This window comes from Ursus maritimus, unplaced genomic scaffold (assembly GCF_017311325.1).
Source record: "Ursus maritimus isolate PB19 unplaced genomic scaffold, ASM1731132v1 scaffold_26, whole genome shotgun sequence".
NCBI classification, from domain to species: Eukaryota; Metazoa; Chordata; class Mammalia; order Carnivora; family Ursidae; genus Ursus; species Ursus maritimus.
Window position 1 is genome coordinate 31,610,006 of NW_024425119.1, and position 13,647 is coordinate 31,623,652.

Sequence of the window (13,647 nt, forward strand, 5' to 3'; positions counted from 1 at the left end):
TGTGTCAGGAAGAGTTTTAAATGCTCTGTGTGTATAAATGTGTTCAGGCCTCTTTATAACCCTATGAAGTAGGGACTAGAATGAATGGTTTTTTTTTACTAATGAGAAAATGGAAACTTGCCTAAAGTCACAGAATTCAAACCCAAGCAGTATGGCTCTAGATCTACCATGCCTTCCAAACCTTCAGAACTGCTGAGAAAGAGTCTCTGGGATACAATGAATAAAGGCACTAGACTACCAGGAAAAAAATGCTTTCTTCGAAAGCCAAATCCCAAATTTAAGAAGACCCGATATTCTATAATAGACCTCTTACGGTAGCAATATACAGAGGCCCTGTTCAAAAGGAAGGTTAGGCATCCATTTAAAAAGGTTTAAAGCAGCTCTAACCTCTTCTTAGGGTTGACCTGAACCGCAGGAATCAGCAAACCCAGATTCTAGCCAACTACAGGAATTCATCTTTGGTACCTCACTACCTGATGGTCCTCTAACCTTTTGTTGAGAGTTCATCATCTTACTAAGGCAACCCAAGTCACTGCTGGATAGCTCTGAGTATTAAGAATTAATTCCCACATTAAATAAAAATTATGCCCTCATAACATCTACCATCTGCTAGATTAAGGTATCTACTGGGTAACCCTTTAGTCTTTTTTTCCAGACTAAACCTTCTGGTTTCTTCAGCAAGTTTATGAATGAATGGTTTTTAGCCTCCTTGTCCTTCACCTTTCCTCACTTACCCTCCTGCTTCCCTGCGTACCTTGGCTGTTGCAAGTACCTGTGCCTCTTAATCAGACAATCTTTGCTCGCCTCCCCTCAGTTCACCTTACAAGGTGCAAGTCCTCCACTGCTTAGGCAAGAACAGAGCGTGGAAGCATTCCACTCTTCCTTCTGGAGGGAGGGATGGGAGAGACTGTGTGTTCCAAATAACTGAGTTTGGAACTCAGAATGTATTTTCTCATTAAAATCTGGGACAAGTGCCTGAAGGAGCGCTATTAGACCAGTATTTTAAGGTATAATTTGGTTAAAATAGAATTTAGTTCATGCCAGCCTGGAAACTTCACAGTTTAATAGAAAAATGTATTCTTACTCTAATTAAACTTATAAAGGAGCTATTAGAGGACAGCTAATTGATAATTAGAAATCTGTATATATGAAAAAGATAAGAAAATTACATGATGCAACATGTGAAGACAGTGGCAAAGGTGGGTCTCATTCTGTCAGGTGAAACAGAGAAATAGATAATGAAACGTCAGAATTTAAAGACAAAAGATACTTGAAAGTGAGAAAAGTTTTGTCTTATTTAGCTGTTATAGAAAACACACTAACCACCCGGAATTTACCTTAGAATTTGAGCCTGGTTCAGACACAAGAAAAGTCTGTTCACTGCTTTGTGAAGAAATTATATAGTTCTCATATTCTACTGTTGAAAGAGCTTTGGAAAAAAATGCTCCAAATTTACCTCCATATTGTATCAAACTTAAAAATAAAACATGTTAAAAAGTGAGTTTATGAATATCAAAATTTTCAAAGAAGAACAAAAACCAATTATTCTTTTCACTTTTGTACCTTTGAGCAGAATTCAAAAAGAACAGCAGCAGAATGTTACCCTCAGTAGATTCAAACTGTTCTTACAACTCCAGTTTCTAGTCACATTCTAGTTACATAACATTCAGTTCTTTTTAAAAAAACTTTTTGTCTAAAGAACTCTATTATTTGGCTAAGGGAACAATATCATAAGTGGTACTGGTATTGTATTTGGGAAGGTGAACTTGTCATCATTAGAGAAAAGTTTATAATTGACTTCTTCATCCAGTCACCTACCTGCTAAGCTCCCAAAGGTAAGCTTCCTGCGGCCCACTTTCTCGACAAGCCAGACTCCCACGAGCGTGAAAATGAAATTCGTGAAGGCTGTCACGGAAGCCAGCCATATCGCAAGTCTATCATCTTCAACACCAGACATCTGCAGAATGGTAGCACTATAGTACCTGTGGGCAAAGAATAAAACAACTGTTGCTGATAGTTACTCAAAGAAACAGAATTGTTCGTGTAGCAAAATACAGTAAACCTAAAAAGACCACAAGCAGCTACAGCAACAGCATCAAGTTAGCATGGGAATTCATGCCAAGTGTTCAAAGGATCACAATACAGAGACTCCGCTCAGATACATTTATTTTGAACTTTGTATCATCAAGAAAAGATACTCGAGCAAGTGCATAGAGAGTTGAAGGCTTTAAAAGTGAAAGGTACTCCACCACTAGGGACAACCGGATGTTTCACTAAGACTACTATACTAATCAAGGATAAGCTCCGAGTCCACGCAATGAATCAGAAGTCATCATACATTGTAAATTTATGTACTTAAAAGAATAAACAGCCTTGTTGCACATAAGAAGGAAAGTGTGATATAACGGCAGAAATCGGGTAGAGGGAATCTCTTTGAAGAGGAGTTGGAATGTCTATTTATTTGGCATTTTGTAAGGAGAGGAGAAACTGACCTGCTGTACATGAGAATGGTTTTGTGTTTTCTAGAAAAGTATAATCTTTGGAGAGGTAAGTCTCTAGCACAGTCTACATGATTAGGCTCCACAGACTCATTTTTGTTCTAAATGAATTCACTGGAGACTAGCTCTAGAAAACCCTAATGCCAATTTGTGGATGCGCAGTAGGAGAGACCCCTGATACATTTAAAGAAGACAGGTTTCTTACAGGACATTTCTTTTCTGATGATAATATCAGCAGCTAAATCAGAAGATTACTTTAAAGCTGTCCTTAAAACAAAGGAAGCAAAATACCCCTGGTGAATCACCTATGAAATGTGACAAAATTCAAATCCTGAAGACACATTCTGAACCATGGCTTTGCCTAGCTTCTGAGCCATTCTAAAACATGTTAGCTTATCCAAATCTGCTGCTGGGCATCCAAGCAATGTTCAATCAAGCTGGATCTTTCTACAGTTACAATCTACGGTTTCCAAATATTTATCAACATTTTCATAGTATTTCAAAATAAAATGTTTTAAATACATTTATGTTTCAATGATTCATCAATGCCCTCTATTTACTAATTTGATGATGATCTTCTTACATAAAGTATTAACACCAAAGCACTCATTCATCTTAATAAAAAGTGTTTTCCTTTTTAAAAGTAGTAAACCAAACTTATAAATTATTATGCAACAGGAAGGATATGTTTTACTGATCACACTAAAAATTATGCCAACCATTTTAAGATTCTGAATTCTGACAGCAGTTGTAAAAAAGAGAAATTCCCAGTGGAATGACTCCCATCATCATGAAAATTGTGAACATTCTGCAGTCACACTGTAAAGTGATAATAAAAGTTATGAAAATAATTCATTCCATCTGAACAGTGTTTACAGTTTCCAAGTTCTACCATATACATTTTCAGTTTCATAAAGACTTGTGCAGCAAGGTCAGACCTACATGTAACCACTGAGAAATAAACATCAGTAACAAATTTAAAAAGGCAGAAAATAGAAGCGCTGAGAGAAAAATTCAAGTATTTAAAGTCAAAGGAATCTGATACTTGCCATGCTATTCGATTACATTTCAGTCTTCTCAATATTTTCATAATATTTACATAAATAAATAAATAAATATGGATCCATCACACAAAATTATACATTTTTTTTGAAGACTGAGAGAGAGAGCGAGCATGTGAGTGGGGAGAGGAGCAGAGGGGGAAGGAGAGGGACAAGCAGACTCTCTGCTGAGCAGGGAGCCCGATGCAGGGCTCGATCCCAGGACCCTGAGATTATGACCTGAGCCAAAGGCAGATGCTTAACTGACTGAGCCCCTCAGGCGCCCCAACACTCAAAATAATTCTTGCAAATAGACCCATGAAAAAAATCTAAACAAGACAGAGAAACTATTATCATTTTGATACAATAAAATCATGAAATTCCAAGTGTTAAATTAAGGGATAAAAAAGGGGAAATTGTATCAAAGTAAGCTGGTCAGTGTCAAAATTTTACTTAAAATGAATATGTTCCCTAAGTATTAAAAAAAATTTTTTTATAGTACTTAAGTTTTATTGGCAGAATATAACAAAAGACTGGCCTGGGAATCAGAAATCTGCTTCTAATGATGATCTCTGTGGTAGACTGGCCAGGTCAGAAAACATAATCATTTGTTCAGTTCATATTTATTTACTGAGTACCTACTGTGTAAGCTATGTGAGTTACTAAGATCCCACAAATATATTATTAGACCTATTTGCTATCTTCAAGAAACTCACAGAATGAAACAGAATGAAATGGAAATAATTTTAAAATCACAAAGTATACAAGTCATAATGTGGCATAAAGGATAGACCAAACAATTTTATTTGATGTGGTATGTTGTTTGATTTTCCAGGGAGTTTAATGTTTCATTTGAGTCTCAAAGAACTCATAGGGGATTGCCCTCAGGTGTGAAGATCTGGGAGGACACTGGTGGTAGAGAAAATGAAATGTAAGAAGAAAAAAGTGCAAAACACTAAGCCAGACTCACAGAATGTTAAGTGCTTTACCTTGGTTCACACAAGGTTCATAAGACAGAGAGAAGTATGACATAGGCTGCAGCAAAAGCTTCTGTTGTTGAGGGACCTTAACTGCCAAGCTGTATGTGTGGGCTTTTTTCTCTAGACAATGGAAAATCATAAAATGGACTTTAAAGAGAAATAACATAGGGGCGCCTGGGTGGCTCAGTAGTTAAGCATCTGCCTTTGGCTCAGGGCGTGATCCCAGAATGCTGGGATCGAGCCCACATCTGGCTCCCTGCTCAGCGGGAAGCCTGCTTCTTCCTCTCCTACTCCCCCTGCTTGTGCTCCCCATCTCGCTGCCTCACTCTCTGTCAAACAAATAAATTCTTAAAAAAAAAAATAAAGAGAAATAACATAATTAAATCTGTTCCTTGAAAAGCTCACTCCAATAATAGCTAAGTTAGGCAGCCTGGAGGCTGACTGAAACAAAGGCATATTGTTTGGAAGTGTACTTCAGGTCATTACACTGGCAACAGGCACCTGTACATTTTCTGCATTAACGGGAAGCAATGAGGGCAGGGTGCTGAAATTCACTGACAGCCTTTTATCTTCTTGCCAGCAAGCACTGCAACTTCAACATACACCAACTCTTTTCCTGGATGGAGTACCTCAAGTTTGATCTTCACTTTCCTTTCTTGGAACATTGGTAAATGTATTCGTTCTTATTGTCGCCATAACAAATGACCACAGGGCTAGTGACTTAAATCAACAAAACACACTAACAGCTCTGTAGGTCAGAAATCTAACATGAATTGCACTGGGTGTCAAAAATCAAAGGTGTCAGGAGGGCATTCCTTTCTAGAAGCTCAAGGGAAAACAGGTTTCTTTGTCTTTCCCAGGCTTTAGAAGTCTCCACGTTCCCAGGCTCGAAGTGGGGGGGGGGGGGTTCCTCAACCTCAAAGCCAGGGAAAGTGGTCAAGTGTCCGTCATGTCACATCCCTCTTCTTCTATATTTAAGGACCTCTGTGAAGACACCAGGGCAACTCAGATAATCCAGGATAATCTTCCCATTTTAAAGTAAAATGATTAACAGATTTAATTCAATCTGCAATCTAATTTCCCTTTGCCATGTAATGTAACATATTCATAGGCTGTGGGGATTAGGATATGTACATCTTTGGTGTGTGGGAGGGGAGGGCATTATTCTGCGTATCACACACAATAAAAATGTTAATAAGCAGTAAAATAACCAAAAGGCCATCAATTAGAAGGAAAAGACAAGGACATTCAATTAAAGGGCAATCGGTTCCAGAAAAATTCCTGCAATAACTGTATTCCCTCTCATAGGGCAGGGGATGACATATCTAGGACAGAATAATTCACGAACCTAGTTTTTTAGTCAGGTCATGGTGAAAAGATACATTGAATTTACATTTTAAAATGTGTGAATTCCAATGTTTCTGTAAATGGTGCTATCGGCCAACCATTTATGGAACGGACTACCACTGTATTTACACAACGTTCTCTAAGCCTTTATGTAGTAGTTCGAATGTTCGAGGGACTCGGTGTTTGTTTAAAAGTTGCACGAAGCATCAGAGTCTTGTTCATAAAAGAACAATATGAACAACCGAAAACGGCTTTCTTTCCTTTTAGACTAAAGTAGGGATGCCTTCTCTTTTCAAAATCATTTTATAGTACCTATCAGACAAACTATCATCTTTTTCAAAGACTCCCTGGGTCCTTGGTCATCTCACACATGTCAGCTCATCCCCAGAGGGAAGCTGAAAGGCCTGAGGGCAGTGTGTTCTCACAGAAGACCAGCTTCCCCACTCTGTCGACATCTAAGCACAGAAACGGCTGGACTGGATGTGCACTGCTACCTCAGAGATTATTCGAGACCCAGCTTCTAGTCCTGGATTTTAAATCTGAATAAAACAAAATAGCTCTAGAGAACATCTAGGCTTTGATAATGGCAATCTATTCTAATGAGGACTTTAAATTAGCAATAAAAAAATAAACGTGCACTTTACATGCTTAGCAAAAGACATATATTATTTTCCTTTATTCTATATTTGAACAAAGCATTTCCTAGGTATTTCTGAAAAAGGTATTTTTCCAAATCCTTGAAGCCATACCTGTCTGTTTCACTATTGCCAGGTGAACAGATTGAACTTAACGTAAAAAGTAAGTACTCAATAGTTGTTGAGTTTATTGAAATTGTCTACCACCAACTTTCAAAAAGGAATTAAGAATATTTATAATATAAAACACATGACAGAATCCCTAAAACAAAAAGACTGGTAAGAGAGTAGAAGATGAAGATGATTATATAAAAACTGTGACCACATAGTAATGACAAGCTAGCCTCAAGATGCCCTGCAGCCAAAGCAGAAGAGTAAGTAATAGTTTTAACCCTCTGACAAAACAAAATATATCAGTTCGTAATAAAGACAAACTTTTTCTGGTATAAAACCATAAAGACTTCAACTTCCCGAATAAAACAGATATGGAATATATTCTTTCCAGCGTGTCTTAGCAGTGCTGCACGTAGCTTCCAAATTTGGGTGTCTATGAACCTTGTCTTACTCAACAAACTTGTGGGTTGTTCCGTATTATAAAAATATTTATTTGTATCACATGGCAAAGTACACGGACTATAGAATTTAAAATGCTGTTCTAATAAAAGATGTTCTTTTAACTGAAAAAATTTTATTTTTCCTACTGGGATGGTGTTTATACAGTGAAAACCATGGATAACTATGGAAAACACATTGCTAGCTTTAAGAAAAAAATGTTTCACCTAAATACAAATATCTTAAAAACTTTAAAAAATGATGAGGATCTTCAAACCTATCTTATGTACTTTGTACAGTAAAAAATTAGCTTTCTATTTGATTAGGTGTAAGTCATAAAGCAAAAAATAGAAGTTAGAAGAGTAGAAATTAGGATTTCATGTATATCATGCATGTATTTTGAGCTAACACATTAACTATACCATACTATGCTTAAATCAAATAATAATCCAAAAATCATAATGATCCTCAGAAAGTGTAGTTATTAATCACATTTAATATTTTACAAAGTATATTTCATAATTTAAATTATGTCATGGGTGTTTGGAGAAGAACAAAGTAAAAATGTGTCGAAGGAAGTTAAAAGGGATTCTACAGACCCTCGGTGTTCCCACTGTGACCTACTCTCCGTCTCAGAGACCACCAATTCCTTCACCCCAGCTTCAAACCGCTGGAAACCTCAGGAGAGATGTCCTCATGTCTCATCCACCCAACTCAGGCAGATCAATGACCTTGCTCTAAGTAAGACATATGATAGAATAATGATAGAAACTCTCCAATCTGACTTGTAATTCACCAATTTGCCAGATTAACCTATTCTTTCTATGAAACATATGCCAACAGGAAAATGAACATGTGGGACTTCGTGCAGGCATGCGTCTCCATCTGTTGAACTGTATGTAAATCAAATCAGGTGTGTTTTTCCCCAATCCTGTTTATGCCTAGCATAATTATGTAATCAAATAATACAAAAAGCAATGGATCATAAGATGCTTTAAAAAAAGTATTAAAAACAAAACTGTATACTTTGTAAAGAGTGAATAAAGGTGAGTTAAAAAAAAAACAATTGTGTGGGCAACACAACTGTAAACAGTTGGGGATAAAATGTAAAAGTGTAGAAGATTTTGCTCTTTGGTTTCTTCTCAAGTATCTTTCAGTTCTTGTTCTATTTGAAAGGACCTACAGCTGGATTCCATAGGTAACAATATTAAGTGTGATTTATGCAAGAGAAACGATCTGAAGTTCAAGCAGTGGCTATAAGTAAATATTGTACAACTAAAATAAAATGTTGAAGGAGGTATATATGCATCATTTCCCCACAGCCGTCTTTCTCAGGTAACTTGTTTAAGCGCCGGCCCTCACCCTGTTAGACGCCAGAGCTTTCACCTGGCTCCGTCATGTCTCACACACCAGCTTATTCCAGCAACAAGCAAGAGTCCAAGAGTTTCAGGTCACCCGTTTCCACCTGGTCATTTACTTCGACACTAACCTGTACATTCACTGATCTGACTCAATCTTCCTCTCGTCCCTGCCCTCCCATGCTCTCCCTGTGCCCTACAAACTAAGTCTGGACATGAGGGCACCACCTTCTTACACCCTGGATGACGAGTCCAGGCTGTTCTTCTCTTACATCCTACATACATGAGGGGGCCTGAGGAGCTGCAGAGGATGATGGGAGCAAAGGGGTGAGCTAGACTATCCCCTAACCTTCCTTCTTTAACGCCGCCCACTTAATGGTCACTCCTCATTCCATGGTGACTTCTGCAGCTGCCTGACAGCTTTCTTCTCCACTTCTACCTCTGTGTCATGATTCCTGGTGAGAGGAGCCTCAGTGGACCACCTGGACATCACCCGAGTTTCCTAACTGCTCCACTTCTGAAATCCTTTAAGTATCCTAGTTTCTCACCAGCACAGCCCACCCTCACAGCTCACTTGACTTCTGCTTTCCTGGAGATGCTGAGCCACACACACTTTCCTCTGTTTAGCTATCCGTCATCACCCATTTCTGCTCCTTTCCCATAATTGTACTTACTGTCTCCATCTATTTAGATTTCCCGAACCAGTGCTTCTCAGGTACATATGTGCTACAGAATCACCTGGAAGGCTTGTCAAAACAGAGCGCTGGACCCCACCATGAGTTTCTGATCCAGTAGGTCTAGGATCAAGAATCTGCATTTCCACCAAGTTTCCAAGTAATGCTGACACTGCCTTGAAGATATAGTTCCCCAAACCATTATTACAATCACATTCTTTTCACCACTCTCCAATTCCCTGGTCTGTTCCCCCTTGATCATATCCGTGCCATAAACACCAACTGTGCTTACTTATACCCAGTTATTCTACTCTGCATTTATTCCTAGCAGCTGAAAGGCTCTAGACAAACATGCAAACTGAACTCAGTTTGTGAACCTGGGAGTTCCCTAGGATGCACCCACTACAGCTCTGCAAAGGATGACTTCATGGCACCTCCTTTCTTTTTTCTTTTCTTTTTTTTTTTTTAAGACAGAGGCGGGAAGGGGGAGGGGGAGAGGAGAGAGCCCGCTGCAGGGCTCCATCCCAGGATGCTGGGACCATGACCTGGGCCGAATGAAATCAGACGCTTAACCAACTGAGCCACCCAGGTGCCCCAACCTCCTTTCCTTATAGTGTCCCAATCTACCCAGCCTCAGGTGAAATCTTGCCTGATATTCACTGAGGAAGTGTGAGCAACCAGCTACTTCTATCACCACCATCAAATCTACCAACCTACCTGATCAATTCTACATTAATCCATGAAAAAGTGATTAGCACTCAAACATTTCTAGATTCCTCTTCGACATTTGCTGAAATTTTCAATCTTTTGCTTTTCCTTAGCGATTTGTCAGCACTTCTCTTACAATACACACCACTCCTCTTTCTGATATTAGACTTACTTCAATATATATTTCCTCTATTAGACCATAAACTCCCCAAAAAACAGTCTGCATGTGATTTACTTTTGAAACTGACAAAGCTGTCTTACAATAATTTCTTTAGACACTCAGAAAATGCTTACTTAAATGAATGAATGGACACAGGGGCCTTCTATTGTCTTTTTTTTTTTTTGCCTTATTCGTATTGAGATATAATTCATATACCAAAAAACACAACTTTAAAAAGCATATAATGCAGTGGTTTTTAGTATATCGACAACTAAATTTTGATCTCTTAATTTTAATAAATGTTCATAATAAGGTATTTAAAAAAATCCAGAGGGTTTAAAGAAATAAAGTTCTTGGGGTAAGGTAAGACCGAAGGGTAGAAGGGTGTGCCTTGAAGGGTTTAGCTTTAACATATTCCTCATGCTTTCTGGATTTAGCTACAATCCTTTCTGCTTTACAGGCCAGTCCTGAGTTCCCAGGTACTCTCATGGCTGGGGAAGAGAACATTAAAAATTGACTGTATCTGACCTGTAAGCTTTTTCAAACAATGATACAAACTAGTCTTTTTTCCCCCATCATTTCTTATCTCTCTAGTTCCAAATTGTGTTCATCTAACACCTCATTAAAGCAACACAAGGAGAAAAGGAAATAGACTATTTAAATTTCTCTCAGGAGGCTTAAGAGCCTGAGTGTGAAAAAAGGGCAGGTCATAGCATTTACTTTATGAAAAACACTATCAAAAAGAAATAAAGCAGTGCTTTACCTTTTTTTTTTTTAAAGATTTTATTTATTTATTCGACAGAGATAGAGACAGCCAGCGAGAGAGGGAACACAAGCAGGGGGAGTGGAAGAGGAAGAAGTAGGCTCATAGCGGAGGAGCCTGATGTGGGGCTCGATCCCATAACGCCAGGATCACACCCTGAGCCGAAGGCAGACGCTTAACTGCTGTGCCACCCAGGTGCCCCCAAGCAGTGCTTTACCTTAAGCTGCAATGGAGTCCAAAGTTTGTAAGCAAAAGTTTGCAAAAACTTGTAATCTATATAAAAGCAACATTTTAGAGCATGGTCACACAAAACTGGGATTATGCAAAAATATGTAGTTTTATGCACATTATTTATGATTCTGAATCTCTGTGGAATCAGACTGGGAAAATAGATCAAGGGCATACAAGATGAAGTGAAAAAGCAAAACGCAAAATTATTTAGAGGGTAGAAACGCAGCTATTAAAATTAATCACAGAAAAATAAGAGAAATGAATACATCAAAATGTAAAGACATACTATATCTAGGTGGTGAGATTTCAGGTGCCTGTTCTTCTTTATATGTTTCCAATTTTCTATAATAAGCAGATGTTATTTTTTTTTAAAGATTTTATTTATTTATTTGAGAGAGACAGAATGAGGGAGAGAGCTCGAGCATGAGAGGGGGCGGGTAAGAGGGAGACGCAGACTCCCTGCTGAGCAGGGAGCCCGATGCAGGACTCGACCCTGGGACTCCAGGATCATGACCTGAGCCGAAGGTAGTCACTTAACCAACTGAGCCACCCAGGCAACCAAGCACACGTTATTTAAAGGTTTTGTTTAAGGTGTTAAATTTTGGTATATTGAACATGTCATACATTGTATTCAGGCACAATAAGCCTCCAACTCTATGAACTAAATCCAATATTATTTTAAGTAAAACAAACATGAAAGAATAATCATGAACAACTAATCTATGTGTTTGTCTTCAGAGAAAGATGCTTTTTTTTTCTTTGCCAAACTTAATATTTTCTTAAATGAAATTATCCATATTTTTTACCTCTGGGTGCCCAAAACAGTACAAATAATGCACCACTAATAAGTACCTAGCTTACTCTCTCAATTAAAAAAATACTTAAACATGGTAACAGTAATAGATGTTTTAATGGAAAGTAAGTATCTAATAGTCTCAATTATATGCAGTTAAAATACATTTATTCGGGGCTTCTTATATGCCAGATACAGTAGAAGATAAAAATACCAGTGGTGTCTGGGACTGTCTGGGAGGGCAGCGTCTCTACTTCCACGGACGGGAACCACCATCCCCATAAAACTTAATACCTCGATGGACCAAGTTAGTAGAGAGTAGTAACAGTAAAGTGCTAATGGAGCATAAAGGTAGTGATTAACTCCACTTAACAGTCTAAATAATTAATCAGTGATTCCAATTAACCTTATTACTACTTCTCATATTCCAGGATTGAAAAAATACAAAGGGGCAATGACTTTAGGATGCTGGTCACCACAGGGGTTAGTCAGGGAGAGCATTCAAAACCAGCTCACGGATCAGGCACAAAAAGAACTGGAAAGGACTCGAGGGACTGTCAGCCATAACGAGGATGACAACTACCTGTTCGGTTCACTGACTAGAAAAACCTGCAACGGCAGAGATGGATGTTATGGCCAGGAAGGAAATTCTAGATGTTGATTTCATAGGAGTGACTGCATTCAGGTCAGCCTTTGACGCAGGGGATCCCCGATCAGTGGAGAAGGAGCGCCATCCAGCGGCGCACGTGAGGACAAAGACGCGAGTGGGCACTAGACACACGGGAGAGACAGGATGCTTGTAAAGGTCAACAGAATCGCTCAGGTCTCAGACGCTGAGAACAACACACTGACTGATGGTTGACGTTCTTCCGACTCTACAGGATGATTTCATCTCCTGAAGTAACAAGAATAAGCCGGGAAGTAGCAGACAATACTCTGAGAAAGGTGTCAAAGTAATCCTTGATTGCATCATCCAACAGAGAAGAACTATAGAGGTGATTCCTATCTCCCTCTCTCCCCTGCTGGACGATGGATGAAGCAGTTGTATGGCATGACTTAACTGGTGGAGATATCAAGACCAATACCCAGGAGTTTAGATGATTACAACAACCTTTCTGTGAAATGGTAGATTAATATGAATGGGTATTCTATCACCACCAAAGCACCCAGAGAGAAATTCTTGAGCTTCCCGAAGGCAATTGATTGCTTTCTATTTTAGGGACACTCAATCATGTGATAAGACGTGGCTGCCTCTTTTTTTTATTGGCTGCTAAAACATTAAGAGCAACAGGATTCTCAAATTTTAGTGTGACTAAGAATCATCAGGAGATGGTAAAAATGCAAGACTCCCACTGGTCCACGCTCTCGGCTCATCCCGGCCTACTCGGCTCCATCCAGCCACCCCCAGCCAGGATTCTGAGTCATTTCAAGAGATACTGACGTGGGGGGGTGGTGTTCCCAGACCACTCTGAAGGTCACAAGACAGGCTTTGTGGCCTAGTTCATACAGACACTACTATACAGCAAGGCCCTTGTGTGTGAATCATCTTATCTTTTCCTATTCTGTGCTTTTGCCTAAATCACTAACTTTAAAGCTTACTGTATCTATTGCTTCTCTCTCTGTTTAATGAAGCCCTCAAACTGTTTCTGCAGGAAGGAAGGACTGAAGTGAATACAGTCTTTCAAAGTAGTGTGAATAAATCTTATTTTTCCTTTTCCAAATATCAGGGAAAGAAAGCTAATCAATTTTTTAACAGCAGAGGAACTAGTTGAGCTGTAACAGCCCTGAGCAGAAAAGACTGCAAAGAGAGGCCTGCCCCGCGAATGTATTATTAAACAGTAAGTGAGGCTCTGCCTCGATACAGGCACAGTGGCAGGACCAAGTCCTCTGAGGTTCAAATGGAAACCC

General features: G+C 38.9%; 1 protein-coding gene across 1 annotated transcript in view; it reads right to left on the reverse strand.

Moving 5' to 3' along the window:
* SLC2A13 (solute carrier family 2 member 13) overlaps nt 1-13,647 on the reverse strand; it is a 375,922-nt gene that overhangs the window by 135,984 nt on the left and 226,291 nt on the right. Inside the window, exon 5 of the mRNA XM_008704707.2 lies at nt 1,819-1,982. Coding sequence (XP_008702929.2) covers nt 1,819-1,982 — 164 coding nt within the window. The remainder of the gene's footprint in view (nt 1-1,818; nt 1,983-13,647) is intronic.